The sequence below is a fragment of the Sorex fumeus genome, unplaced genomic scaffold, assembly GCF_029834395.1.
Source record: "Sorex fumeus unplaced genomic scaffold, SorFum_2.1 ptg000035l, whole genome shotgun sequence".
NCBI classification, from domain to species: domain Eukaryota; kingdom Metazoa; phylum Chordata; class Mammalia; order Eulipotyphla; family Soricidae; genus Sorex; species Sorex fumeus.
The window spans coordinates 13016367-13044212 of record NW_026606092.1 but is presented as its reverse complement, the minus strand read 5'-3'; the positions used below and the strand labels follow the sequence as shown (position 1 = coordinate 13044212).

At 41.5% G+C, this 27846-nt stretch overlaps 1 protein-coding gene across 1 annotated transcript in view; it reads right to left on the bottom strand.

Moving 5' to 3' along the window:
- NEB (nebulin) overlaps window positions 1-27846 on the bottom strand; it is a 234600-nt gene that overhangs the window by 43435 nt on the left and 163319 nt on the right. Inside the window, exons 108-126 of the mRNA XM_056117623.1 lie at window positions 25961-26068; window positions 19503-19616; window positions 18167-18364; window positions 17562-17666; window positions 15694-15798; window positions 14516-14623; window positions 13446-13553; window positions 12295-12402; window positions 11689-11793; window positions 11484-11588; window positions 9814-9912; window positions 9333-9443; window positions 8311-8415; window positions 6235-6339; window positions 5850-5954; window positions 2838-2942; window positions 2587-2691; window positions 1543-1647; window positions 467-571 (exon numbers count right to left, since the gene is read on the bottom strand). Coding sequence (XP_055973598.1) covers window positions 467-571; window positions 1543-1647; window positions 2587-2691; window positions 2838-2942; window positions 5850-5954; window positions 6235-6339; window positions 8311-8415; window positions 9333-9443; window positions 9814-9912; window positions 11484-11588; window positions 11689-11793; window positions 12295-12402; window positions 13446-13553; window positions 14516-14623; window positions 15694-15798; window positions 17562-17666; window positions 18167-18364; window positions 19503-19616; window positions 25961-26068 — 2109 coding nt within the window. The remainder of the gene's footprint in view (window positions 1-466; window positions 572-1542; window positions 1648-2586; window positions 2692-2837; window positions 2943-5849; window positions 5955-6234; window positions 6340-8310; window positions 8416-9332; window positions 9444-9813; window positions 9913-11483; window positions 11589-11688; window positions 11794-12294; window positions 12403-13445; window positions 13554-14515; window positions 14624-15693; window positions 15799-17561; window positions 17667-18166; window positions 18365-19502; window positions 19617-25960; window positions 26069-27846) is intronic.

The window sequence follows — 27846 nt, the reverse complement described above, 5'->3', positions numbered from 1 at the left end:
TTTATATAACTGTCAATACAGTTCCAAGAAAGACTTGGAGAGCTATTTTGGGTGAAAAAGGAGCTTTCTCTGCATCGACACATGAGAAGTAGTGATAAGATATTTGAATGACTCAACCCTCTCTAAGGTGGAATTCAGTCCCTTGTTAGAAGATACTAAATTAGCCTTGAACTTCAGGGTTTTCCCAACTATCACAACGAGTTGTTAACTAAGTTCTTCACTGGTCACCTGAAGGTCCTTACTGCTCAGTGCCAATGCAGAGGCAGTACCTGCATTTTGCTCTGGACAGTTTGAATGTTTCCGCAAAGTCTATTAAGATGACGATATTATAAAGTTGTCTGAAATATTTATTCTGAAGCAACAATTTAGGATGACTTTCCTGTCCTTTTATATACTGGCTTTAAATCAAATAACCCTAGGTACTTAAGGGAACTGAACGGAACTAATTCACTCAGGTGATACATACCTCATTCATCAATTGAGTCGCATACTTGAAATGCTTATTGATTGGACAATCAGCAACGTACTTGAAGTCTGACTTTGTCCTTTCAAATACCTCTTTATACTTATACTAGAGAGAAGAGAACATGGTTACTTGATGCAGACTACGGTTATCTTAAGAATGAGACTGCCATCAAATTTATCATGTAATTGTGGCAATTCATAGAGCTAAGCATTTACCGAGTCCTTACTTGACTCCCAAGACAAAAAGGCAACCAACTTGGATGCCTTCAAAATGAGCTCAGACACACAATACTAGAAAATTCTTGCATTGCATGACCTATTTTTTGGGAAAAATCCAAATCAATTTTTGGTATCTATATAATAATTGTTGCAATCATTTGTTTCATGAACTTGAATATAGTTTTCAGGGACTTAATCATATTATAATATTTTAAAGCAGAGGCACTATGAAACAACTAGCTTATTACCTATTTGTAAAGGGACCCTTGAACTAAGAATGTGGTCAGGTTTTAAAAACATAGTAAGGGATTGTAACAAAGACTATGGGACATAGCCCACAAAAACATAGCCCACATAGTCTAAAATATTTACTACTTATAATATCTCAGAAAAGTTCTCTGATTCTATTTTAGAACAAATCCAACAACTTAAATGTGCAAATAAGAAAATGAGACAATAAGGACAAAGGTTTTTTTGTGTGTCAAATCACAATCAAATTTTCAGTTTAAAAATCATCCTACTATACACTTGTATTCCATAACGTTAATAGGGCAAATCACATACTTATCTGGAGTGAATTCCAGAAGAGAATTTATGAGGAGCTGTACAGAGAGAACCTTTCAATCAAATTCAAATAATTGAATCTAGGTTACTTAAGTAGTTCTAAGAAATATTCCCAAAGATAGTGAACAATTCCCGGTGTATCCAGTCTGTTCTTGGGATATCCTAGTGGATCCCAAGTTCTGGTCTAATGCAAACTTAAGGATAGAAATATAAAAAGCTGAATCTTCAGTGCAAATTTTTTGAGTGGGCACTGGAGTAAGTCAATAGATGTGCACCGTTATCCTGAGTATATACCTTGCTATACAGTGTCTTGTTCTTTTCAGCCAGAGTGAAGTCAGGGGTATCATAAGCATAGCAACCAATGCCTTTAAGCCAGGTCAAATCTTCTTTATATTTTACCTGGAAGAAGAAAAAATTTTAGGAACCCATTTTCAAATAGCAAAAGGTTGGTATTGATACAAGTAAAACAAAATTGTCATTAGTGACTGAACTACAAGAGATAATTGAGTTTTTAAATCAATGGTTTTATTCTATTTATTTGGTGTTTGAACCATACCTGGCATTTCTTAATGATTACCCTGTGCTCAGTGCTTGGTGATGCTCAGGAAATTATATCAAATTTGACTCATCCGGCTATTTCTATGACCGACCCTAAAACAACTATTTCTAAGTTTAGAAAACTTTGAATTTTTAATTCACTTTATAATTAAAGTATATGGAATTTTCATTTTGAATATAACTAAAGCAATTATAACTTAAGGGGCGTACTTTTCCCCTAGATCATTAAGCATTAACTGGGCAGTTGTATCTTCATACAGAAAACCAAAATTTCTTTCTAAGGGAACATTATTATGTGTCTTAATGGCTACTGAGGTTGTCTTTTATTTTTTTCTTTTTTATTTTGGGCGACACCTAGCAGTGTTCAGGACTTAATTTTGGCTCTGCACTCAGGGATCACTCCTGGCAGGCTTGGGAGACCATCTAGGGTGATGGAGATTGAACTTGGGTCGGCCGTGTGCAAGGCAAATGCCCTATCCACTGTACTATTGCTCAGCCCCATGAGGTTGTCTTTTCAACAAGTCATAAATAGGCTCTTTTTTTGATGATGCAAGTCCTTTTCAGACATGTAAATTGATAGACCACATTTACAAAAAAAGTTAGATTTGTAAGTTTGAATATACATTTTTTTCTCCCAAGTGGAAGTTCACTCATTTAGTGATGTTTTATGATTTAAACATTCATAACAGGATCTAAAGACTAAGTTTTCACTCAGTTTTTATGCTTAAGTCAGACAGGACTATGAGTTTATGTGTCTTAATAGAAGAATTCTAGACTCACATCGCTGACTGCATCAGTAACTGCCCGATGATGGAAGTGCTCTGGGCGATCGGGAATGGACCTCCAGATCCCCAACTGACTCATGTAGTTCTCCTTGTATTTCACCTGGGTGTAGAAAATATTAACACATTATCCAAAGTTAATGTGAAAAAATGTATCCTCAAAAAATGTATATCTCAAAATGAGTTTTTAGAAAAAAGAGGCTACTCTTAAAAATGATGGTGGGTAAAGGGTCATAAAAAAGGACTTACTTTGCTGATGTCATCTGTGACTTTGCGATGGTAAACAATGTCCAAAGCATCCTTCACAGTGTGGTATTTCCCTTTGGTCTTTTGAAACGTTTCTTTGTAGCGTAGCTGAAAAGAGAAAAGGCACATGAATTATAAAAGGCTCTCAAATGAAATTATTTTAAGTTTGAATTCTCTTGAATTTTCTCTTTTCTCTTTAGGAGTGATTAAATATCTCAGAAAGAGATTAGAAACCTCATTTCACATCCTGAAAGAGAGGGTCAGTAGAAAAAATAAATTAAATAAAGTATGGAGATTAGTTAATAATAATAAATCAATATTGACTCTTCGTCTGTGACAGATCTATCATGTAGCAGTGTAAGGACGCTAATAGTAAGGTAAGGTAAGTATAAGGTATCTGGGAACTTTATTATCTTTGAAATTTTTCTGTACATTTAAAATTACTGCAAAGTTTGTTTAAATGAAAAATTAAATTAACAAAAATTCTCTTGGGAGGAGGAAAAGCGAACAAAAATAATCTTGTTGAGTCTAAGTTATACTATTATACATAGAAAGAGGAGAAAGATTTAGTTTCCAAGGTTTCATTTTAAAATACCTTCTCTAAGAAGCAATCCTGAAGCTTGATGTCATTGTAATCTCTTTGGTAATCTCTTTGATTTTTAATCTAAGAATACTGTGAAAGATTCATCCATCTACACAAGCTAGGTGTTTTTCTGAGCAATCTGTTTATAGTCTCCAGTTAATCTTGTCTTGTTGAGTAGGTAAGAAAGAAACAATGACTTTTCTTTGACTTTAATTTTGTTTTTCAGGTGCATAAATTCATAACATTATTTAGAGCTACTTCTGAAGATAACCAGGGATGATAAACTGAATGTAATGCCAGTTACCACCCATGCTACATTGGATTATTTTAAGGGTTAGAGTTATCAGTACTGATACCACTGAGGTCCTAGGAATGGAGCTGCTCAGTGGGACACAGTGAGCTCTTGGGACCAACTTCACTGTGTGGTCACCCCACATACACCTGCAAAATGAAAATGCAGCATATACTTGGGTCAAATTCATATTCACTGGTAACCTTGCAATGAAAAAGATGAGATGTCACAAGAAGACTAGAGCTTTCCTAGGGCAGAGGCTTTGGAAGTAATGGAACTATCATTTTCTAATGGAACTATCATTTTCTCAATTTATATTTTAAACAACTGACAGATTTATAACTAGCAAATTCCTCTCAGACCCAAATGAACATTTTGAAAAAGTTACATAATTGCAATTTTGTTTCAATTTGTTTTATCCTTTCACATTTCTGTTTAAAGATGGATATAATCATTAGGGACCTTTAAATTCTAGGACTGTCTTGCCAAACTGAAGGATTTGGGGAGGGTTCTATGCGCTTTAGGCTAAGTTTAAGTTGCAGTGTGTACTCTGGGGATGCTGGTTCTGGTAATGGGATTTGATGCATTTGCAGTTGAGAGACAAAATAGTTAAGGCCTGGTATCTACCCTAGGTAAACTGTTTCTTTCTCTCCCTCCCTCCCTCCCTCCCTCCCTCCCTCCCTCCCTCCCTTCTGTTTGTTTTTGGGCCACTTCTGGAGATGTTTGGGATTACTCCTGGCTCTGTGCTCAGGAATTACTCCTGAAAATGCTCAGATAACCATATGAAATGCCGGGGATCAAACCTAGATCGGCCATTTGCAAAACAAGTCCCCTACCCATAGTACGACCTCTTCCACCCCTAAACTGATTTCTTATCTTCATGATTAACAAATAAGTTTGTTTTTTTGGGGGGGTCACACCAGGTGATGCACAGGGGTTACTCCTGGCTCTTCACTAAGGAGTTACTCCTGGCAGTGCTCAGGGGACCATATGGGATGCTGGGAATCAAACCCGGGTCGGCCACGTGCAAGGCAAACTCCCTACCCGCTGTGCTATCTCTCCAGCCCCACAAATAAGTTTTTTAACATTAAAGGTCAGTCTTGTCCTTGGACATGTGGAGGGTAATAAAAATATGTTCCTCCTATTTATAACAAGGGTGTTATTCACATGATTCGAATGATCAAGAGAAAAAAGGGAACAACCATTTTTATGTCAGCTGACAATCCAGCTCTATTCCAGGAGTGTTAGCAACATGATCTTATTTAGTCTAATTTACCGATCAAAAACTGTACCTCATGGTGTTTCACTAATAAAAATTAAAAAATTAAAAATTAAAAAACATTTAAAAATATTCTGATTCTTCTTCCACAGGTAGAAAGACAGTCTTAGAAAAACTAGGTGAATTATGTAGATATAGAGCTGACAAGTGATAGAGTTGAAACTATATATGCCTGACTCCAACACCATGGTTTTTATGAATAATAACAATTAGATGTCAAGAAATGCTACTAAAGAAAGGGTCAAAGTACAATGAGAAGGGCTGGAGCAATAGCACAGCAGGTAGGGCATTTGCCTTGCACGCAGCCAACCTGGGTTTGATTCCCAGCATCCCATATGGTCCCCTGAGCACCGCCAGGGGTAGTTCCTGAGTGCAGAGCCAGGAGTAACCCCTGTGCATTGCCAGGTGTGACCCAAAAAGTGGAAAAAAAAAACAAAGTCCAATGAGAAAAATAATAGATTTTAGTATCTTCTCAACATTGTTACCTTGACTAACCTTTATTGTTTATGCTTGTGGACTTTCAATTTTTTTCTGTGGGGTGGGTGGGAGCTTGAAGACCACACCATGTGAGGCTCAGGGGTTATTTCTGGTTCTGTGTTAAGGAGTAACCACTGGCAGTGCTCAGGGAACCAACCTGGGGTGTCAGGGATAGAACCAGGATCAGAGCCAAAGGGGCTGCATACAAGCAAGTAAGAACTTTACCTCCTATCCCATATCTCTGGCCCATGGTTGGTTTGTTTTTATTTTTTTAATCTTCTTGTTTTTCCTGATTCATTTTGTGAGCCAGGGTTTTAAACTACAAATGTGGCAGTAGTCAGATCAGCTGTCTCTGTACAGAAGAAAGAAAGAAGGGGTACATACATCACTGGCATTCCAGTAAGCCTTCTTGGCTCGAATGAGAATTGGCGTATCTGGAACTGGTGTGTACTTGTCCTTCATCAGTTCATACTGGGTCTTGTATTTTTTCTAAAAATAAAAAGATAGAAGAGAGAGGGGATCTTAAGTTCCAGTGTTTTTATCCTTCTCGCTCTAGGGATTTAGACTATATCACAGATCTAGACTAGGGACACAATAAATGATAGTTGCTAAGAGAATAGCTTTGCATTTGGTGTCCTGATGCTCCTGAGTATAATCTTCAGTGACAAACTCTCTGCTCAGAGGCAGCAGGTAAGGTTTAATAAAGGATTTCTTTCTTGCTTTCTTTTTTTTTTTAACTCAATGCCCCAGTGCTGAATATTTCATTTACCTCGCTGACCAAGTCCTTAACATCTTTTGCATGCTTCAGAGCTGTGGTCTGGTTTCCAGCATGATGATGAGGTCTCTCTTTGGTGGCGAGTTCAACATAAAGATACTAGATAATCAGAGAGGAGGGATCAGATGTTAGAGAGATTTCACCTTTAAAATGCTATTTTAACTCAATCCTCTTCAACCTTTTCCAATTTTTAAATGGGAGGACAGTGTTCAGTCATCCCAGTTTTTAGCTTGTTTGTTACATGTGTTTCTGTTCTTCCATTTCTCACTGTGACACAGATTTTTTGTTTTTGTTTTTATTTCTTTGGGGGTCATACCTGGTGATTCTCAAGGGTCACTCCTGGCTCTGCACTCAGGAATCATTACTGGTGGTGCTCGGGGTACCATATGGCATGCTGGGAATTGAACCTGGGTCGGCCACGTGCAAGGCAAACACCCTACCCACTGTGCTATTGCTCCAGCCTCCAGACACAGATTTTCTATGCACTGAAGTCATTGAATAGTCTTACTATTGAGTGTGGCCCACTCTAAATTCAAAACTGATAAAGAATGCGGAGAGAAGAATGAAAGAATTCTCATAGAAACTTTAACATACTTTTTTTTTAAACTATGCTTTTTCCTAAATGTTTGAATTTTGGTTTTAATTGTTTGGGATTGATAGGTCAACTGAAAGAATCACGGTCATGTTCATCTATTTGCTCATTGTTCATCTATTTGCTTGAGCGGGCCCAGTAACGTCTCCGTCATGAGACTTGTTGTTACTGTGTTTGGCATATTGAATACGTCAGGGGTAGCTTGCCAGGCTTTGCTGTGCGGGCGAGATACTCTCGGTAGCTTGACGGGCTCTCCGAGAGGGGCGGAGGAATCGAACCCAGCTTGGCCAGGCCAGGTGTGCGCAAGGCAATGCCCTACCACTGTGCTATTGCTCCAGCCCAACTGAATGAATGCTTCAAGCAATTATTTTTATTATTTGGGTAACCCAGGTGGTGGGTGTGACCCCCGCCTACTGGAATTTGGAGGATCTGGGTGGAAGATCCAGAACAGTGCAGTCTTCTGCCCCCGCGCCTGGGTGTTCCTTCCCGGAGCCCCTTGGAGGGGAGCGGGTTGAGCTTTCCTCCCCTCCCCGACCAGGGCTCCGGCAGCCAAAGACCTCCAGGACCAGCCACCACCATGCTGAGACCACCCTCCGCACACATGAAGGTACTGGCAGAGGGACAAAGCCACGCGGGTTCCGGGGCCGAGACCTCCAAGCCTACTCGAATTGGAGTTAGCAATTCCAATTCGACCCAGATCCTCCAAATTCCAGTAGGCGGGGGTCACACCCACCACCTGGCCCCCTGGCGCCATGTAATCCCATCAGCGGCCAAGACTCAGAGACTATAAAATTCAGATCCCGGAACCGCGCGGCCGCATTTGCGGCCGCGCAACATCTTATCAGAACTTTTTTTTTTATGACATCTTATTGTCTCTTTCCTACTTTGGACAAACTTGCAGGCTAGCGAATGTAGCCTGCCCACAGGGCAGAGTCTGGCAAACTCCCCGTGGCGTACCCAATATGCCAAATACCAGTAACAATGATGGGTCTCATTCTCCTAAATAGCCTTGAATATAATCTCAGGGCTAGGATGAAAGAGACGTTACTGGGGCCTGCTCGAGGCAATCGACGAATAACGAATTTGGGTAACATTTTAGACTAATACAAAAGTTAGTACTTTGAAAGAAGACTTGGCATTGCCTACTTATATAAAAATATGATCATGGTTATGATGACCCCAAAGAAATTCTTTTAAAAATTGTTGTGGGAGTTACAGCTAGTATTGCTGGGGAAGGGTATCCGGAGGAAACAGAGTGTATTGGGGATTGAACCCAGGAGTTAAACATGAAAGGTTGGTGTTATACCATTTAACCCATATCCCTAGTCCAAAGAAATGTTTAACATTAGTGGTCTTGAGCCTGCATGAATAAAAAAGCAAATGTGAGTTGACTACTGACCAGTATGGCCAGCTGCCCTTGTCTACCAACTGCAATACCAATAGGGAAGGTTGAAGAATGTTTGTTTATAGACTAGTACCTGACTCTGTAGCTTCTGCCCTCGCTTGGCTCTTAGAAGATCAGGTGTATCAGGAACTGAAGTGAAGATGGACTTCAGCTTCTTGCCCGTAGCTCTGTACACCAGCTGGATGGAAAACACAGTCATCCATTAACATGTGGTATTCTCTGCAGACACCTTGAATGCTTACTGCACAGTAAAATCTTTCCCCCTCCTCCATTGCAGCAATTTCAATAAAACAATGTTCTTCACCTCCTAGCCCTCCTTTCTAATTTTACTTCTCATATCAAAAAAGATATTCTCAAACAAGGGCCAGGAGGACTGGTTCATGGTAGAAGTTTGCCACAAAGGAGAGGGGGAGTTCAGTTAGGACAGAAAAGGAACCACTATTACAATGATAGCTGGAAATGATCGCGCTGGACAAGAACTGATTGCTGAAAGGAGGTAAAGTGATATGCATGATAATCTTTCAGTAACAGTATTTCAAACCACAGTAACTAGTGAAGAAAATAAAAGAGGAAAAAGAGAGAGACAGAGAAGAAATGTGTCTGCAATAGAGGAGGTGAAGGGTGGGGGTGCGTGTTGGAGGGAAATCTGGGGACATTGGTGGCAGGAAATATGCACTAGTGAAGGGATGGATGTTGGAATATTGTAAGACTGAAACTCAATCATGAAAGGCAGAGGAGAGATCTTCTGCCTAAGGTCACTGTCCCTGTCACTGTCCCTGTCACTGTCACTGTCCTCCCGTTGTTCATCGATTTGCTCGAGCGGGCCCAGTAACATTGTGAGACTTGTTGTTACAGTGTTTGGCATATTGAATACGTCACAGGGAGCTTGCCAGGCTTTGCCATGCGGGCGAGCTACTATCAGTAGCTTGCCGGGCTCTCCGAGAGGGGCGGAGGAATCGAACTCAGCTCAGCTGTGTTGGCCACGTGCAGAGCAAATGCCCTACCCACTGTGCTATCGCTCCAGCCTAAGGTAGGTGCCTAAAATATGAAGTTTCGAGAAGCAGTCCCTTGTGGAGACAGGTTAAGGAACCTTACCTCACTCAGGTGTGTCTTCAGCTCCTGCACTTTCCTATACTCTGGTGTGTCAAGGACCACTTGATATTTGTCACGCATCTTCCTTGCATTATCAGTGTACAGGTAATTAGACTAAAAAACAGGGAATAAAAATAATGGATCATTTCAGGAAGTGGATGTCATGCCCAAACCTCACCTATCAATTTTGTTTTGCAAGTTAAGCCGGCCCTCTCTGGGCCCTGAATGGCTTCCTAGGCAAATACAAAAGCTATTGTTACTAAATGAAGTCCACCAGAACCTTTGACAGGAGACAGAGACCCCCCATTCCTCTCCCCCACCCTTCAACCCCCCACAAAAATGGTCAAAAGATACTCATGTGGGTTCATGGTACACTTCCCATTAAAAGGGCTGGAGCCACAGGTCCTCTCTGCCCAGCCCAATGGGCCAAGAGAGGGTGTGGGAGTGAAGTAGGGGAGCTGCTGGCTGGAAGCTGGGCACTTACCCAGAGCTTGCGCAGATGCCGGGAGCGGACCATGTCAGGCGTATCATACAGGAGGCACCCCAGTCCCTTCAGGATCTGCAAGTCCTCTTTGTACTTAATCTATGTGACAAAATCGGAGATGCAGTAGGTCATGAGAAAATATAAACTAGAGACAAAGATGATAGTGACCCCTCTTTATTGATGTATCTTTTATTTTGGTTCAAGATGTTTACCGGATACTTTACTTTGCTTGCCAATAAAGAAGTCAGTTTTCCTTCCTTCCTTCCTCCCTCCCTTCCTTCCTTCCTTCCTTCCTTCCTTCCTTCCTTCCTTCCTTCTCTTCTTTCTTTCTTTCTTTCTTTCTTTCTTTCTTCCTATTTACTTTTTATTTTGGGGCCACACCAAGCAATGCTCAGAAGTTATTCCTGGTTCTGCACTCAGGAATTACTGCTAGTGGTGCTCAAGGGACCATATGGGGAGCTGGGGATCAAACCTGGGTTGGCCGCATGCAAGGCAAGTGCCCAATCTACTGTATTATCTTCCTGGTTTTCTTTCTTTTTTGAGAAATAATAGTTTGTTAATTCAAATCTCTAACCCTGAGATGACGAGAGAACACTACTACTATATCATGGGAGAAAAGTATTGAAGGGAATTTATTTGCAGAGGGGTGGGGGAGCAGTGATTCCTAAGCAGTGCTCAGGGGGATCCACAGGCCACTCCCAATAACACTAGTTCAACTAGGCTAATGGTTCAGTGTGAGCACTGTAGGATGCTTTGCTGCTCTGGCTTTTTCCAGAAACCACTGTAGCACTGTAGCACTGTCCTTCTGTTGTTCATCGATTTGCTTGAGCAGGACCAGTAACATCTCCATTTTGAGACTTGTGAGACTTGTTGTTACTGTGTTTGGCATATTAAATATGTCACGGGTAGCTTGGCAGGATTTGCCTTGCGGGCAAGATACTCTTGGTAGCTTGTCAGGCTCTCTGGAGGGGCAGAGGAATTGAACCCAGCTCGGCCAGGCTGGCTGCATACAAGGCAAATGCCCTACCGCTGTGCTATCGCTCCAGCCCCCAGAAACCACTAAGAGCACCTATTTGGTGGTCAGGCACCTCCAGGGCTATCATGCTTGGGAGTTCATGTGCTACTAGGGATTGAATTCAGGTCAGGCACAAGTAAGGCATGTGTCACAATCCCTGTATATCTCCCCAGCCTTGAAAGGAGTAGTCTTTTACTCTTGGTTTTGTGGTCACACCTAGCGGTTCTCAGGGCTACTCCTCAGGGGAATCCTAATCACTGGGGTCTGAACCCAGAAATCCTTCACACAAATCATAGAGGCCATTTTTTTGGGCTACCTCCCAGGTCTGAGAATGGTCTTTTAGGAAAAGGAGGTAAAAGACAGCAGCAGAAGGTTGCTCAAAAATGAGCAGATCGAAGATGCAAAATTGTAACAGCAGAGCTTAGAGGGTCAATGTTGAAGGGAGAGCAGTGAACAGTATTATTCTTGTATCACCCAAGCAGTCCTCTTACCAATTGTTTTAAAAGTGGGAGAAATGCAGGGTCCTACTTTCATTTCCAAGTCGTACACTCAGTTTAGAAGAACTTATTAGAAAGGACTGTTCCAAGACCACAGACTGCTCAAGGGAAGCCTACCTCAGGGTGAGAGTCCCCACAAAACTCCTACAGACACTTACGTCACTGGTGATGTCTCCCACATAGCGACAATGGAGCACATGTGGTGTGTATGGCAGTGAGATCATGTGGCCTTGCATCTTGAAGAAGTCTGATTTGTAGATCAGCTGCAAAGAAGCACGTCCAAAAACACATGTGTCAGAGATCAAGTGCTTGACATATATACCCAGTTCCACACTGTGGTTTCTTCCTCAAGAAAATACCCACCTCACTGACAGCCTCTTGTGTCTTCTTGACTTGGCGGATTTCAGGAGTGTCGGGGGTGGTATGAATCTTGTCTTTCAGTTTGTGATATAATTGTCGATACAGTCTCTATTTGGAGGGAAAAATTCCAGGTGTTTAATGAAGGATGAGAAAGAGCTATGGGTGAATCAACAAATTTCACATAAAGTGCCACAAGGATTAGGATACAGAAAATGATTGCTCTTAGATGAAAATTTTAATCTTATTTAGGGAATAATTCTAAGTACGAAATCTTGGGTTGAATGACAAAATTAAAAACACAAACAGTCCCGTAGAAAACCAGGGTCTCAAATCTGAAGGAAAATGCACGGGTTATTCAAGATGTTTGAATAGAATGGCCAAAGAAGGAATCAATTTGCATGATAATGGACTTGCAGTTCACAGTGGCAATTGTAAATAGAGAAGAGCTTGATGTGGAATGCCAGCATCAAAATGGTGAGTATAAGAACCTTTTACTCCTTGCTGATGTGTACATTTTCTGATGAGAAGAATTAATTCTTAATGTTCCTCAAACGACACAATGGTCTTTGAAACCCACTTCCCCCCAGTCCCAATGGGAAAACACAGTACCTCGCTGGTCACATTGTTGACCCTTCGGACATTGACAAATGGAACATCATTGGGTCCAAGTGTATATCCATTTGCCTTGATGTGTTCATAAGCTTCTTTGTACTTGAACTGAAAAAGTAAGTAGAGAGACCACTGATTTGTAAGCAAAGAGCAGATCTCTATTTTGCAAATGAATGAGGGCGTTTGCATTTGAAATTGACTCTTTAACCAATAACTAGAGAAAAAAATAAAAAGAACAAAATTTAGATGCTAAATCAAAAACCTTTTGAGGTTGCCCTTCAGAATCTGGGAATCAAGCCTGATGGCCTTGCAGAGCCTGTGACCCAATAGTATGGCTCCCAAAGTAGAGTCACAAAGAGAAAAATCTAATATATCTTTTTTAAAGATCAGTTCCCAAAGTCACTCAAGCAGTCTTCAAATATTGTTGCTTTTTTTTTGCATTTTCTAATTTATTCCCCATGATGGAGCTAAAATTATAGGTTATCTAGTAGGTTTCAAACATCCCTATACAGACTTTCATCAAGATAACACTAAATATTAGTCCTTTCTAGATCTGGTTTTATTAACTACCAAAGTAATTCCTAAGGTTTGATTTAGCATCATATCTTTCTAAATAAGTTTCAATAAAACGATTTTATTTATTTTTAGTTTGTTTTGTTTGGGGGGTCACACCTAGTGATACTCATGGGTTACTCCTGGCTCTGTACCCAGAAATTACTCTTGGAGGTTCTGGGAGGACCATATGGGATTCTGGAGATTGGACCTGTATTGGTGGTTTGCAAGGCAAACACCCTACCCACTGTACTATTAAAAAAACTACTTTGCTACACACACACACACACACACACACACACACACACACACACACACCTCTCAAAATAACCAAAAAAAAAAAGAAGAAGAAGAAAAAGAAAAAAATTGCAATTTCAGTATATGATGGGATATTTTGGGATGCTCTTAAGCCTGATGGCTTCCCAAGCACTGCTGACTAATTCCATATTATCTCTGGAAAATGAGGTCTCTCCTCCCGTTTATTTTAATCACACTGAAACTTCAGGGTGTGACTGACGGAATGAGATTGGGCTCTTAATGTGTGCAGGTGTCCCCCAGCCCAATTCTGACCCCATCTTCATGGGGAGGAGGCTACTTACATAACTGCTCATGTATCGGGTATCCTGGATATGTTTGAAATGAGGGGTGTCAACAGGAAGTCTATATCCAGTGGGCAGGGAGCGCAGGCCAGCTCCTCGGTACAGATTCTGCCAGAACACAAAAGAGAAAGTTAAATGACATCTGCATGAATGAGCTGACCCCAGGGAAACCAATCCTGTACAGCTCACACAGCTTTCCATCAGATATTTAATGTATTAATGTTCCCTGGCTCAATCTGAAGGAAAAATTAAACCCCCAGTATCAGGGAGTGCTCAACCTATTGTTTTGGAAAAAGAGAGCAAAATGTGAAGGAACCCACAGGAATGAATCTTTCTGTGCTTCTGAGCAAGCACCTAGCTGAGTGTACATTGCACTGCAAGGATGTAGAGAAAACTGGTGATCAAGAAAAACCTTGACCATTCACCCCCTTGGATTATATTTAAGGCATCATGAGTGGCGGAGGCAGTCCTCATCACAGGATTCCCCCTCCCTCATAAAAAAAGCATGTGGCTGTAGGCTGGGCTGAGAAATAGATGCTCAGCTCCTGGCTGTGGCAGAAAGTTTCTGTCTAAGCATCTTTATCTGTCATTCAGGGAAACTAGAGACATAAGAACAGTATTTCAAATATTTTTTTTAAATAAACAAGCATTTTAAAAAATGTTCAATATAGCAGGGTAGCATTAAAGCAAAGATCAAAGTGGCAGCACCAGGTGACAATATGGATATTAAAGCATGAGTGGAATCCAGTTTTCTTCTTTTCTAAAATCTGGCAGCAGCAATTTCTAGTGTTTTTTTTTTTCTTTTTGAGTCACACTCAGAAATGCTTGGGGGTTACTCCTTGCTCATGCACTCAGGAATTACTTCTGGCGGTACTTGGGGGACCATATGGGGTGCTGGGGATTGAACCAGGGCCAGCCATGTGCAAGGTAAATGCAACTCACACAAATAAAACTGCATGAGCTCAAGCTAACAGTGTTCAAGTCAGGGTCACATCTCCAGAGGCCTTGGACTGGCCCTGAAGTTGGCTGTGTCCTGGAGCTCTCTGTGCCAGCATTCTGTCAGTTCTCACCTCACTCTGCAGCTTGTATGCGTGAAGAGCCCGGTCTAGATCCACAGTTTTCGTCGTTGGAGCCACTTTGCCTCTGACACTGTTCACATAGTCATAGTGGTAGACAGCCTGGGTGCAAAGAAAGGCAAAGGGAGTTGCTTTGAAATTGTCAGCAAAATGCCAAGTTATGTGGAGACCCATGTCTTTCTTATAGTAAAAAGACAGTCTGCGGGGGGGGGGGGGTGGAACTTGGGGATAGAGTACATTCCTCATCTGTGTAAGACCCTAGGCTTCATCCTGGCACCATAAAACAAAAGCACAAAGAAGACACCCCAGAGACTGTCACAGTGGTCCTGGTAATCCCAGCACCTCTGTGTCAGAGTGTCGAAGTATCAGGCCCACACAGTGGGGTCCAGCATCCTCCAGAGGGGCCCAGTGCCACTTGAGCCCTGCTTGGGAGACAAAAACAAAATTATTGCCTCCAAAACTATATCTGCCATGTTACTGTGTCTTGTCCAATGAGATCAGAGTCAGCGTGTGGACCTCATGCTGAAAAGGAAATGAAAGGTCTGGCTCAGGCAAGAGAACAATGGGTGGTTAAACCACTCTGAGTCTAAATAATAGGCTTCCAAGCTTTCTTCCCTAGGAGGATAGAACAGGGATTCACTAACCATTGAGGTTACTACAGATCAGTCCCTTCCTGTCTGTCCTGGTCTGAGTCTGGGCACACAGTGGCTGCTAACAGACTCCTGCCCCGTGGTACATGGGAAGGTACGGAGGCACAGAGGGATTATGTGACCCATATTCAGAGATGATGTGCAGGAGAGTCTGGTCTCTGAGGACATCTCTGAATCCCATCTCATTTGTTCTCGTTTATTAGAAGACCTAGACAGGGAGGCAGAAACCAGCACTCTGGAAACAAAAACTCAACCCTACACGCTTTAAAACACCCAGAATTCCATAGCTTTAAGAGGCTCACAACTCCGCTCAAGGGAACTCTTGGAGTGCATTCCAAGTTAGAGGCAAGAGCAGGATCCTAAGTGCTCTCAAGGACACTAGCTTGGGCTTCCAGGTGGAAAAGGAACAGGACTGCCCAACCTTGGTTTTGCTTTGCTACTCCTGCCCAAGAAGCCCCTCCCCTGGACACACTTTATTGCTGTATTGCGTATTTATTGTGAATTTAATAGCAATACACTCACATCACTGAATTGCTTTCCGCTTTTGACAGCCTGCACATACAGTGGGGTGTCGGTGACCAGGTTGTAGTCATTCCTTGTCTTCTGAACATGAGCTTTGTACTTGATCTGTGCAGAGAAAGCAAGAGTGTCAGTAACTCCTTATCAGGCAGCAGACTCTGCTTTGCACAGCTTGATTCTGAACTCCAGGCATTTACATTCATTAGCATTTACTCAACAGAATAGGATGTGTTTGAATTTTATGGCAATCAGTGTAATTAATGCTTAGGATCACAAGGAGCTTCTAGAGTCTGCTAGGAGGCTTGGCAGAGGCTCTTCTAGCCTAGTTGAACTTTCTTTCTCAAGTCTTGATTACACTATTAATTTGCTGATGATATGCCTCTTCTTACAAATAGATTCTGTCTATAACATTACAAATTCTCCGCAAATGAGATTTTCCTATACCAGAATCACATGCTCATTCATTTACCTCAAATAAACCAAACTGAACAGCCAGGGTCCCTTCGGCAGAGTATAACAGGACAGTTTGTGCACACTGATAGAGTTGCAGACAGAAAGATGGGGGGGGGGTGGCCCTGGTATAGCAAGTTGGGAAAAACATTGTCTAGAACCTGAACCAGCCCAATGGCATAAAAACCTTTGACCCCAAGAAACCATTTTAGGAGCCCAGAAAATGACTGAGATGCAGAATTCCAGGCTAGTTACAAGGATGGCTCCTGAGAGGTAGCCATATCCATTGGAGGAGAGACTCCATTGCTGGAATAAAAGTTGTGCTAAGAACATCAAAAGTCCATCAACTGCTCCAAAATCTCCCTTTTGGCAACCACCCTAGCAATGGACTGTGGTGGGGGTCGTTTAGGAAAACTCTGTATAAACTAACTTGGTAGAGAGAGAGGCGAGCACTTTCCCCATGTCCTCTTGAGATGTGGACTTTCTCGGCTTTTCCTCAAAGACCCACATCTGTCTGAGAAATGGACTTCATTGCTTTCAGGTGCATTTTTCCCACTCTGGGAGAGATGGTCCACATGTCCATGCTTGGGTGTGTACTTATTTTTGGTACTCTGAAGAAGCCTGTGCTTTTTTATCTCCCTCCCTCTAGAGGTCCCTCCCTTTAGTTCTCGATTAACTTGTTTTACTTCACTAGTCCTTTCCTCCTGAAATTCTTTTCTGTGAGGAAAGGTGCCAGACCTGAAAAGCCTGGGTAAGGTCTAGGACTCACTTTCCTTTCCCGCAAAGAACAATTCTTGCTTCAGTCTGAGTCCATGATTTCTCGAGAAATCATGCCAAATATACATCATTTCTCATGCCAACAAATGGAACAAGTGAACTCAGGTGCAGCTTGCTGGCTGTCTCATTGGGCTGGTGAGATTCGAGGTCTATATCCTACAGAGCTTCATTGCGGATTTCATCAGTCCTAGATTTCCCAGGCACTTCCCCAAGTGATCAAGATGGGTAGAGAAGGAAGCAATTAATTTGCTTCTTGAGGCTGTCTCTTTTCCCTTCCTCACTTCACTGGTGGGTATTGCATCTCTTACAAGGAAAAACAGGAATGCCTTCCTAAGAAATGGCATTTGTTTTAACATAATGCATTTGTAAGAAATGGAGTCTATAGCCACACCATCCTGAATGCACCCAACCTCTTCTAAGAAATGGAAAAAGGTGCACTTCGAAGAAATGGCTGCTCGCTGTTCCCTGACATCTTTCTCCAGCTCATCCATCCTCAAGATTGTTTAAGACACATCTGACCAGTGACTATGTCTCTACTTACCATATGTAGGGACTTAGATTCCATAGACAAAGAATGATATTAAGCAAAAACAAACAAACAAACAAAAAAGCAAAGGGACAAAAAAAAAACAAGGAAAACTCACATCATTACGCAGATCATAAGCATGCTTTGCATGGAGAATTTCAGGAGTGTCCCACACGTAGCAACCAATGCCTTTGAGCCAGTTGAGGTCGTCCTTGTACACAATCTAGAAGATTGCAACAGATGGAAAGGGTGAGAAAAGAAAAATTGGACCATCACTTTAACACCAAAGACCCTGGGCACTTCTGGGTCCAAGATGAATGAAGGTCACTTGGGGCCGGAGCAATAGTATAGCAGGTAGGGCATTTGCCTTTCATGTGGCTGTCCCAGGCTCAATCTCCAGCATTCTATATGGCCCGTAAGCACCACCAGGAGTATTCCTGAGAAAGAGCCAGGAGTAACCCCAGAGCATCGCTGGCTGTGACCCAAAAAACAAAGCAAAACAAAAAATTTGGAAGTCACTGATGCCATGAATGCAAAGGCAATAAAAGCCTTGCTTCTAAGGGACAGGTCTGGCAAGCAGTCAGACTCATGAAGAAAATGGAGATTAACCATGGAAATAGGCTGAGGAAGGAAGAAGTGAGTCAGCTTCCTGTGAGGGGTCAGCACCGGGGAGGGGGGGAGAGGGGGCTAAGGAGGGGGCATACTTTCAAGCAACAGACTTACATCACTGATCTGATCTGTGACTCTCCTGACATGATCATTGATTTGCAAGTCAGGGTGGCAAATCCACTCATGGAGGTGTAGGCGGTAATCAACCTCACTGACTTTCTTCTGAGTATCCTTAGCAGTGACCATCTCCACCATGTCAGGCACCATGTGGATTTTCATCTTGTTCTGTTCATACACTGACCTGTACAGGCGCTGGGAAGTGAAAAATAACATGGCAGTTAGATGGGAAATGGCACAGGGGATCAACTCTAAAGGTAAAGGTAAAGGCCCTCCCATTGTTCATCGATTTGCTCGAGCGGGCCCAGTAACGTCTCCATTGGAGATTTTGTTGTTACTGTGTTTGGCATATCGAATACATCACGGGTGGCTTGCCAGGCTCTGCCATGTGGGCGAGATACTCTCGGTAGCTTGCCGGGCTCTCCGAGAGGGGCGGAGGAATCGAACTCGGGTCGGCCATGTTGGCTGCGTGCAAGGCCAGCGCCCTACCGCTGTGCTATCGCTCCAGCCCTCTATACCAAGAAAATTAAGGTAGCTAATCAACTTTCATAGTCAGCCATGAGCAGAGTGTGTGTTGGGAACCAGAATCCACATTGCTGGGGTCCAGATATGGAATACTGTCCTGGAATGCTGACCCTGGGAGGGGTCTTGTCAGCTCGATCTCTGGTTCCTCTCCTGGAAGAATTTCTCCTTGTAAAAGCCCTTTACATTTATGTTTATCCTGATAAACTAAAGCTCTCAGATATGTAACAATCTAACCCACAGAGATTAAGATTGTTACGCACCTGACCAAAGAGTATTGCTCCTTTTTTTTTTTGCGGGGGGGGGGGGGGGGGTCACACCCAGCGATGCACAGGGGTTACTCCTGTCCTTTGCACTCAGGAATTACTCCTGGCGGCACTCAGGGCACTGGGATGCTGGGGATCAAATCCAGGTCTGTCCCATGCAAAGCAAACACCCTACCCACTTAACCATCACTCTGGCTCCAAATATTGTTCTTTTAATGATTATTGGTTCGAAGGAATAAATACTGTTTGTAGAGGATAGTCGGGACTTTCAGTCCACAAGACTGTGAGCCCTCTGACCTCACACTTTTTCTCTCACTTCTGTCTCTTTTCTTAATCCCTTGCAGCATCCCTGCTTCAGGACTGTTCACCTGGGGCTATTCCCTGGCAGATTTTCTGGCACTTTCTATTGATGGTGAGAAAAGCAGTATGCACTGCAACGATGATAGTTTCTTCACAGATATACCTTCTAATTTAAACCATGCTGATTCACGATTTGGGGTTACTTCACCTGGTTTCAACCCCAGTAGGCCTTTGAGATTACTTACATCAATGTTATATTTGCCGACTCGAAGGCATCGTGCTGTATTTGGGTCATCTTCAACACTTTTTGGTAAAGTATAAAGAGCTTTGAACTTCTCGTATTCTTCCCGATATTTGTTCTAAAGAGAGAAAGCAAAAAGGCAAAGACTTCATTTGGAGAGTAATGGATAAACATGGTTAAAAGAGCAGGAATCTTAATGGGAAGGACCTGATTATAGGATCCAGCTAACTGGGGTGATCACTTCTCTGAGTTTGTTTCTTATTTGTGCACAGACGTAGAGCTAAGGTCCCAGAAGCTATTGCAGAGTTACCCTGGGATTAAATCAGACCTTATCTAGAGAGGGTATGGGGGAAATTGCCATAGAGACAGGGGGAGGGTTAGGGTGATATTGGAGTCATTGGTGGTAGAAAATGTGCACTGGTGGAGGGATGGGTGTTCGATCACTGTATGACTGAAACTCAAACATGAAACCTTTGTAACTGTACCTCATGGTAATTCAATAAAAAAAAGTTAAAAAACTACACTCTATCTGAAAGTACTTTTGAAATGGTAGACAACTAGTTATGTAAATGCTTAAGAATTCAAAACCAATCTTAGCACTTCTATTGCTACTGCAAAAAATTTATTTTAAAGATTATGCCAATGATTTTTTAAGTGTAATTAGGTAACATTACTACAATAGTGTTAATGTTTATGGGTTTCATGTAAAAAGTTACTGCACCATCAGCACCACTAAAATGCCTTTTACCCTCACCACTGTTTTAATGTCACTTCTTGCTTGTCTAGTTTTCCTCCTCTTCTTCTCCCCCTACTGCCTGATATTCTGTTTTGTAATCCAAGGCCAAGGGTCTGTCATCCTTTGACATTGTATACTCTCTTTTTGTGTCTCTCTATACCACCAAGGAGTGAGATGATCTGGTGTCTGTCCTTCATCTGACTCACTTAGTTTAACATATCCTCTAGTTTTATCTATGTTGCAGTGGACTGCAAGGTCTCAAAAGATCATGTAATTTTTAAGTGGCCTCTTTGTGATTATGGCTTTATTTTTCTTTCCTTTTTTTTTTTTGCTTTTTGTGTCACACCTGGCAATGCACAGGGGTTACGCCTGGCTCATACTCTCAGAAATTACTCCTGGTGGTGCTCGGGTAACCATATGGGATGTGGGAATCGAACCCAGGTCGGCCGCGTGCAAGGCAAACACCCTATCTGCTGTGCTATCGCTTCAGTCCAGCTTTACTTTTCTTAACCATAAACAGAGACAACAAATATGTTCAAAAATGTTTTCCCACAATGAGATACCATCTCACACCTCAGAGACTGGCCCACATCCAAAAGAACAAAAGCAACCGATGCTAGCGCGGATGTGGCGAGAAAGGGACACTCCTTCACTGTTGGTGGGAATGTCCACTGGTTCAGCCCTTCTGGAAAACAGTATGGACGATTCTCAAAAAATTAGAAATTGAGCTCCCATTTGACCCAGCAATACCACTCCTGGGAATATATCCCAGAGAGGCAAAAATGTATAGTCGAAGTGACATCTGCACTTGTTTGTTCATTGCAGCACTCTTTACAATAGCCAGAAACTGGAAGAAACCTGAGTGCCCAAGAACAGGTAACTGGTTAAAGAAACTTTGGTACATCTACACAATGGAGTACTATGTAGCTGTTAGAAAAGATGAAGTCATGAAATTTATATGCAAGTGGTACAACATGGAAAGTATCATGCTAAGCGAAATGAGTCAGAAAGAGAGGGATAGACATAGAAAGATTGCATTCATCTGGGGAATATAAAGTAACAAAATATGAGATTAATACCCAAGAATAGCTGAGATCAGCACCAGGAGGATTACTCCATACCTTAGAGGCCAGCCGGACATTCTATGGGAAAGGGCAGCTCAGATAGAGAAGGAAGCACCAAATAAAGGGTGTTTGGAGGATCCTCCCAGGAGGGGGGATGCATGTTGAAAGTAGACTATGGACTGAACATGTTTGCCACTCAAAGCCTCTTTTGCAGACCACAACACCCAATAGGAGAGAGAGAACACAAGGGGAATGCCCTGCCACAGAGGCAGGGTGGGATGGGAGGGATGGGGGTGGGAGGGATATTATCCATGGTGGTGGAAAATGGGCACTGGTGGAGGGATGGGTATTTGATCATTGTATAATCGAAACCCAAGCACAAAAAATTGTAAATCTACAACTGTACTTCATGGTGTTTCACTAATAATAATAAAAAAAAGCAAAAAAAAATTTAAAAAATGTATTTGTTTTCAACTACTGACAAAACTGATGTCAGACATGGTGCTTGAATTTGTTTCAACCTTTAAAAAAATATAATATAAACTAACTTCTATGAAAAAAGTAAATTTTAAGGATTGAAGGGGAGTGCTAATACTTTTGCTTTTATTTTCCTGTGGCGTCAAGAACTGAATCCAAGTCTTATGCATTCAAGGTGTATACTCAACTGCTAAGCCATATTTCTATTTTTAAATTTTAAGTTTTAAAAGGAAAGCTCAACCCGCTCCCCTCCAAGGGGCCCCGGCGAGGAACAGCCAGGTGCAGGGGCAGAAGACTGCACTGTTCTCGTCCAGGAACTGGATTTTATAGTCTCTGAGTCTTGGCTGTTGATGGGATTACACGGCCCCAGGGGGCCAGGTGGTGGGTGTGACCCCCGCCTACTGGAATTTGGAGGATCTGGGTGGAGGATGCTCGACTCCAATCCGAGTAGGCTTGGAGATCTCGGCCCCGGAACCCGCGTGGATTTGTCCCTCTTTCCTCCCTGCCTCGACCAGGGTTCCGGCAGCCAAAGACCTCCAGGACCAGCCACCACCATGCTGAGACCACTCTCCGCACACATGAAGGTACTGGCAGAGGGACAAATCCACGCGGGTTCCGGGGCTGAGAACTCCAAGCCTACTCGGGTTGGAGTCGAGCATCCTCCACCCAGATCCTCCAAATTCCAGTAGGCGGGGGTCACACCCACCACCTGGCCCCCTGGTGCCGTGTAATCCCATCAATGGCCAAGACTCAGAGACTATAAAATCCAGCTCCCGGAACCGCGCCCGCTTTCGCGGCCACGCGACATCTTATCAGGACATCTTTTTATGACATCTTATTATCTCATTCCTACTTTGGACAAACTTGCAGGCTATGGAATGCAGCCTGCCCGCAGGGCAGAGTCTGGCAAACTCCCCGTGGCGTACCATATATGCCAAATACCAGTAACAATGATGGGTCTCATTCTCCTAAAGAGCCTTGAATATAATCTCAGGGCTAGGATGAAAGAGACATTTCTGGGGCTTGCTTGAGGCAATCGACGAATAACAGGATGATGAAATGAAATGAAATGAAAGTTTTAAAATTAAATTTAGTTTAATATTTTTGAGTCATATTTCTTATCCCTTACTTTGAGTTCATAAGCCATACTGTCTATCAATTAATGTTCCATGGTTTGATGAACCTGGAGACTGAGATCCAAACTCCTAGCACAATATAAAACAATTGCCTCACAACTTAAGAGGCCTACATCTTAGGAAAGAAGTTGATGACAATAATATTTGTGTGAAACTGTCAGTGAAGAATTTTCACTGACTGGAAACCAACCAAAATTTCCATCAGAGTGTTCTAGAATATTAGTTTACATGTTTTTTTACATATAAATTGCCCCTCAATTATAAAGAAGATAGTATTCAATTATAAAGAAGATAGTATTCAAGGGTACATTTTCTTTTTGGGTCACACCTGGTGATGCTCAGGGATTACTCCTGACCCTGCACTCAGGAATTACTCCTTGTGGTGCTCAGAAGATCAAAGAGCTGCCAGGGATCAAACCCAGGTCAGCTGTGTGCAAGGCAAAATGTTCTACCAGCTGTATTGCTCTGACACCTTAAGGATAGTTTTTTAAAAATAAATTGCACTTGGAATCCTCCTCTTACAAGATTTATTTCTCTATGTCTCACCTTGTTCCAATAACAATTTACTGTAAAATATTCTGACAACCTTCTAACTCCTATCTATAAAATAATCTCTTCCCAAAGAAAAATTTTGCTCCCTTGGGCTAGTCTGCTTGTAATCTTCTGATGAGAGTTGGGTCCAGTGAATATCATGAAAATTAGTTTTACTCTTCAGGTAGAAATGAAGTTAATTCTAATATGGACTAATAATGTCTTTAGGCCCATTAGAAGGAAATGAAATAGGTTCACTAGGTGTATTTGTTTCAATAGGTTCAATAGGTTGTATTTGTTTATCTGAAGGTGCTCAGGGCTTACTCTTGTTTTGTGCTCAGGGATCATTCCTGGTGGTGCTCAGGGACCATATTTGGTACTGGTGTTTGATGTTGGGTTGGCTGTATGCAAGGCAAACACCTTACCTGCTGTACTATTTCTCGAACCCTATTTTTTAGAAAAAATTATTTGAAGCCATCAGAGGTTAGGGGTCTGGGAGGAACTCCCAGTGATGCTAGACCAGCTGGACCAGCATTATTAGTGCTCCCCAGGGCCACAGCAGCAGTGCTCAGAGGAATGCGATACTAGGAATGACCTCTGAGCTGTCTCCCAAACTTTGGCTCTCATTTAAATAAATAGATTATAAAATATTTGAGTTCATTAACTTTATATAGCAGAAGTCGTCTTCTGTAAAACATTTATCTCAGGCAGAACACACAGAAACCTTACTTGTGAGCATGGATGTGTGTTGACAGGTTATATGAAACAAATGTATTATGGAGGATAGTGATTTTTACAAAGCTAAAGACAAAAATGGTTAAAGAAACACCTACTCTAAAATATATAAACTGTTTATAGTTAATCGGTAAAAGTTTCAATTGATTCTGAAAGAGAACTATTTTAAGTGGAACTGCGATAAAGATCACTGGGGATTTTATTTTATTCTATTCTATTTTTGCTGTTGATTTTGGTCCTCATCTGGCTATGCTCAGAGCTTAGTCCTGATTCTGATTCTATGCTCAGGGGCAACTTCTGCCAAGGCTCAGAAGACTATATGAAGATATGTGTTCCAGAGTTCAACTCAGGGTCAGCTGGACAAGACAAGCACCAGAACCCTTGTATTATCTCTTTGCCTCCCTACAATGAAAAATTCTTATTTATTTATTTATTTATTGAATCACTGCGAGATATAGTAACAAAGCTTTCATGATTGAGTTTCAATCATAAAATGATCAAACATCCATCGGGGGGGGGGGACCAGTGTACATTTTCCACCACCAGTGTTCTCAGTATCCCTCCCGCCAACCCCAACTAGGCCCAACCCCTGCCTCTCTGACAGACAGTTTCCTTCTTACTCTCTCTCTACTTTTGGGCATTATGGTTTTCAATATAGATACTGAGATACCATCATGTTTGGTCCTTTATCTACTTTCAGCACATATCTGCTATACTGACCAATCCCTCTAATCATCATTGACTTAGACAATGAAAAAAGTTTAATGCCTATACCTAATAAAATTTATTTCTTAAAATAAATTTCAAGACTCTCTTTTATGTTTTCCAGAGCATATAAACATGTTCTCTCCTGAACACATAAGCATGTAATTCTCTCTCTCTGTTATCATATTTCTCTAAATAAAACTATTTTACTTTGAAAAGGAAAATTTTAAGTAGAACTGAAAAGGTTTAAAAGGTTTTATGTTTACAACTATAGCATGATTATATACTTTTTAATCATCTATTTGAAAATGGTATAAAAACTGTCATTCTCTTGTGAATTTTTTATTCCAAATCATGGGATTTATATGGATAAGTCTATTGAAAAAGAAGCTCTGGGACTGGAGCGATAGCACAGAGGGTAGGGCATTTGCCTTGCACGCGGCCAACCCCGGGTTCAATTCCCAGTATTCCATATGTTCCTCGGAGCACCGCCAGGAGTAATTCCTGAGTGAAGAGCCGGGAAGTCCCTGTGCATCGCTAGGTGTGACCGAAAAAGCAAAAAAAAAAAAAAATTCTAAGTTCTATTTTTTCTTCTTTTCACTTCTGGCTAAAACGCAGTAGTGCTGACCCTAGAATAAGGGTTTGAATTGTGGAGGCATTTTTTTTCTTCCCGTGGCTCAGTATTTCTTGTTTCAACTGAACACATTCATGATTGGATGACCCCCACTGTCACGGACAGTGGGATCTGCCTTAGAATTCCCACTTAATATTGTAGGTTTTCAACTGTGTTGGGATACCCTATCCTGGGGCTGTTCCAGGGTATGTTTACCCAGCCCTGTGCAGATATGCATCTCAAGGGCTACATCTGGGTCTTTCCTGCAAATTTGTGATTGTAGACTTCAGGGCCCTTGGCAGGAAGAAAAAACCACACAGACTTGGTGATAAGTGAAAGTCTGAAAGTACTTATTGGTACACTCCTGCACAAACTTGGGGGAGCTTCTGGGTAATAAGCACTTAGCCAGAAGTACCTGTGGAAGCAAAGGTGGGCAGAAGTGCATGAGAAGGTTATATGACTTACAATGCTGGATAGATCCTTCTGGTTCTTGGCATGGGTCAGGGAGACCGTAGTGGGAGGCAGGACATAGCTGGTGGCTTTCACCTTATCCCACGCTTCCTTGTACAGGTTCTGCAGGGGCAAGAAATATTTTTGTGATATCAGAAAAATGCAGGCTAATTGGTTTCTGGAGAATGGATTTTTCCCTTTGCATTTTTTCCCTTCTTAAAAAACTCTCTGGTGCCACTCAGCAGGGTCTAAATACACCTAAGTAAATAAGTGGCTTAATGCCACTACCATAATTTCACAGCCCATTATTTTGTTCACTACCACAGTACTTATCACAGTTGGATAGTTATCAGACTTTCGGATGTCTATTCTATTTATTCCCCATCAGCCTAGGAATTTATGGGAAATGAAAACCACTAACATTTTAAAAAATTCTATTATTTATTCCTACCCTTTCTTTTAGTGCTAGTGGGAACTCCAGAATGCTACCACTCTTATGTATTCATGTTCCCTACATATTTGTGTTCCCACAAAAAACCTATAAGCAAACATGCTTAACAGTTTTATTTCTAATTGTCAAAATCAGAAAAACAACTCAGACATCCTTCAACTGTGAATGGAAAAGAGGCTGTGGTGTATCCATGCAGTGCAGTATCATCTGAAACAGAGAAAATTGCTGATCTATACACAAATGTGCATAATAAATAAGTTCATATTGGCTATTGTGTAATTCAACTTACATGACATTCTGGAAAGTATAAGTACGAGGGCCAAAAATACCTCGGTAGATGACAAAGGAAAGAAAGGCAGAAAGAGGGAAATTAGGGGGAATATAAAGACTTTTTCTACATTTTGATTGTGGTGGCAATACTATGCATTTTTTAAAGGTCATACTTCTAAATACAACAAAAAGTCTGATTTACATTGTATAAATGAAAACAAAGAATGAGCTAGCATTGAGGAGAGGGCCAAAATGGAAAACAACCCCTAACAAATAAGTATAATTACATTATAAATGCATTGAAGGCTATACTGAAGGAGATGGAGAAGAAAACAACTAATTTGTTTTGGAAAATGATATTTGATTGGATACTCTAAGACTAGAGACAAAAATAACCACAAATACAAAATGTACTCTAGCTAGTACATTTATTTCTTATAGAGGTATGGAGTTAGCAACTCTGAAAATGCTTTATGTACAAATGAGACTGAATAATTAAAAAAATTTATTGATAAGGAAAAATAGATGTAAAAATTGAAAACAATAGGGGAAGAAAGAACGCTCAAATGAACTCAATGGTGCTGAATCTACATTTGAGGTTATCAGTATGAATGTATGAGAGTTGAATAAATACAGAAATAAATATTGATACAGATTATACTTCCTATACGTGTGTGTATATATATATATTTAACATGTGTGTGTATATATATTACTAAGCTCTGTTTACTTTGAGGTTCATCTAGCATGTGATACCCCAGTAGCAATGAGTACATTTAGTGCTTAGGTTTTGGTTTTGAAAGAGCATTCTCCAACACACAAATCAAGGTTGCTTGGTGAAGTGGTTTGCAAGAAGGAAAATACAAGATAAGTTTAGATTAAATAAGTCCTGTAGTATCATAAAAGAAGTGCTCAAAACTATAATGATAAGGCATGCCAAAGGAACCATGTGACAAAGAAGCCCTATGACAAAAGCTAAAACAATCTGAGTTACAAAATACTAGCATTAGACTCTATCCCACAGGATATCTGAGTCATATTGACATAAACAAACAACAGAGAAAGGTCAGTCGTATTTTTACAGAAGAATCCCAGTGAATAAATTTGAAAAGAATAGGGAAAGCCACCAGTCAAGTATTCCATGGTAATGATTGTGGCCAGCAAGATCTACGAATGGATG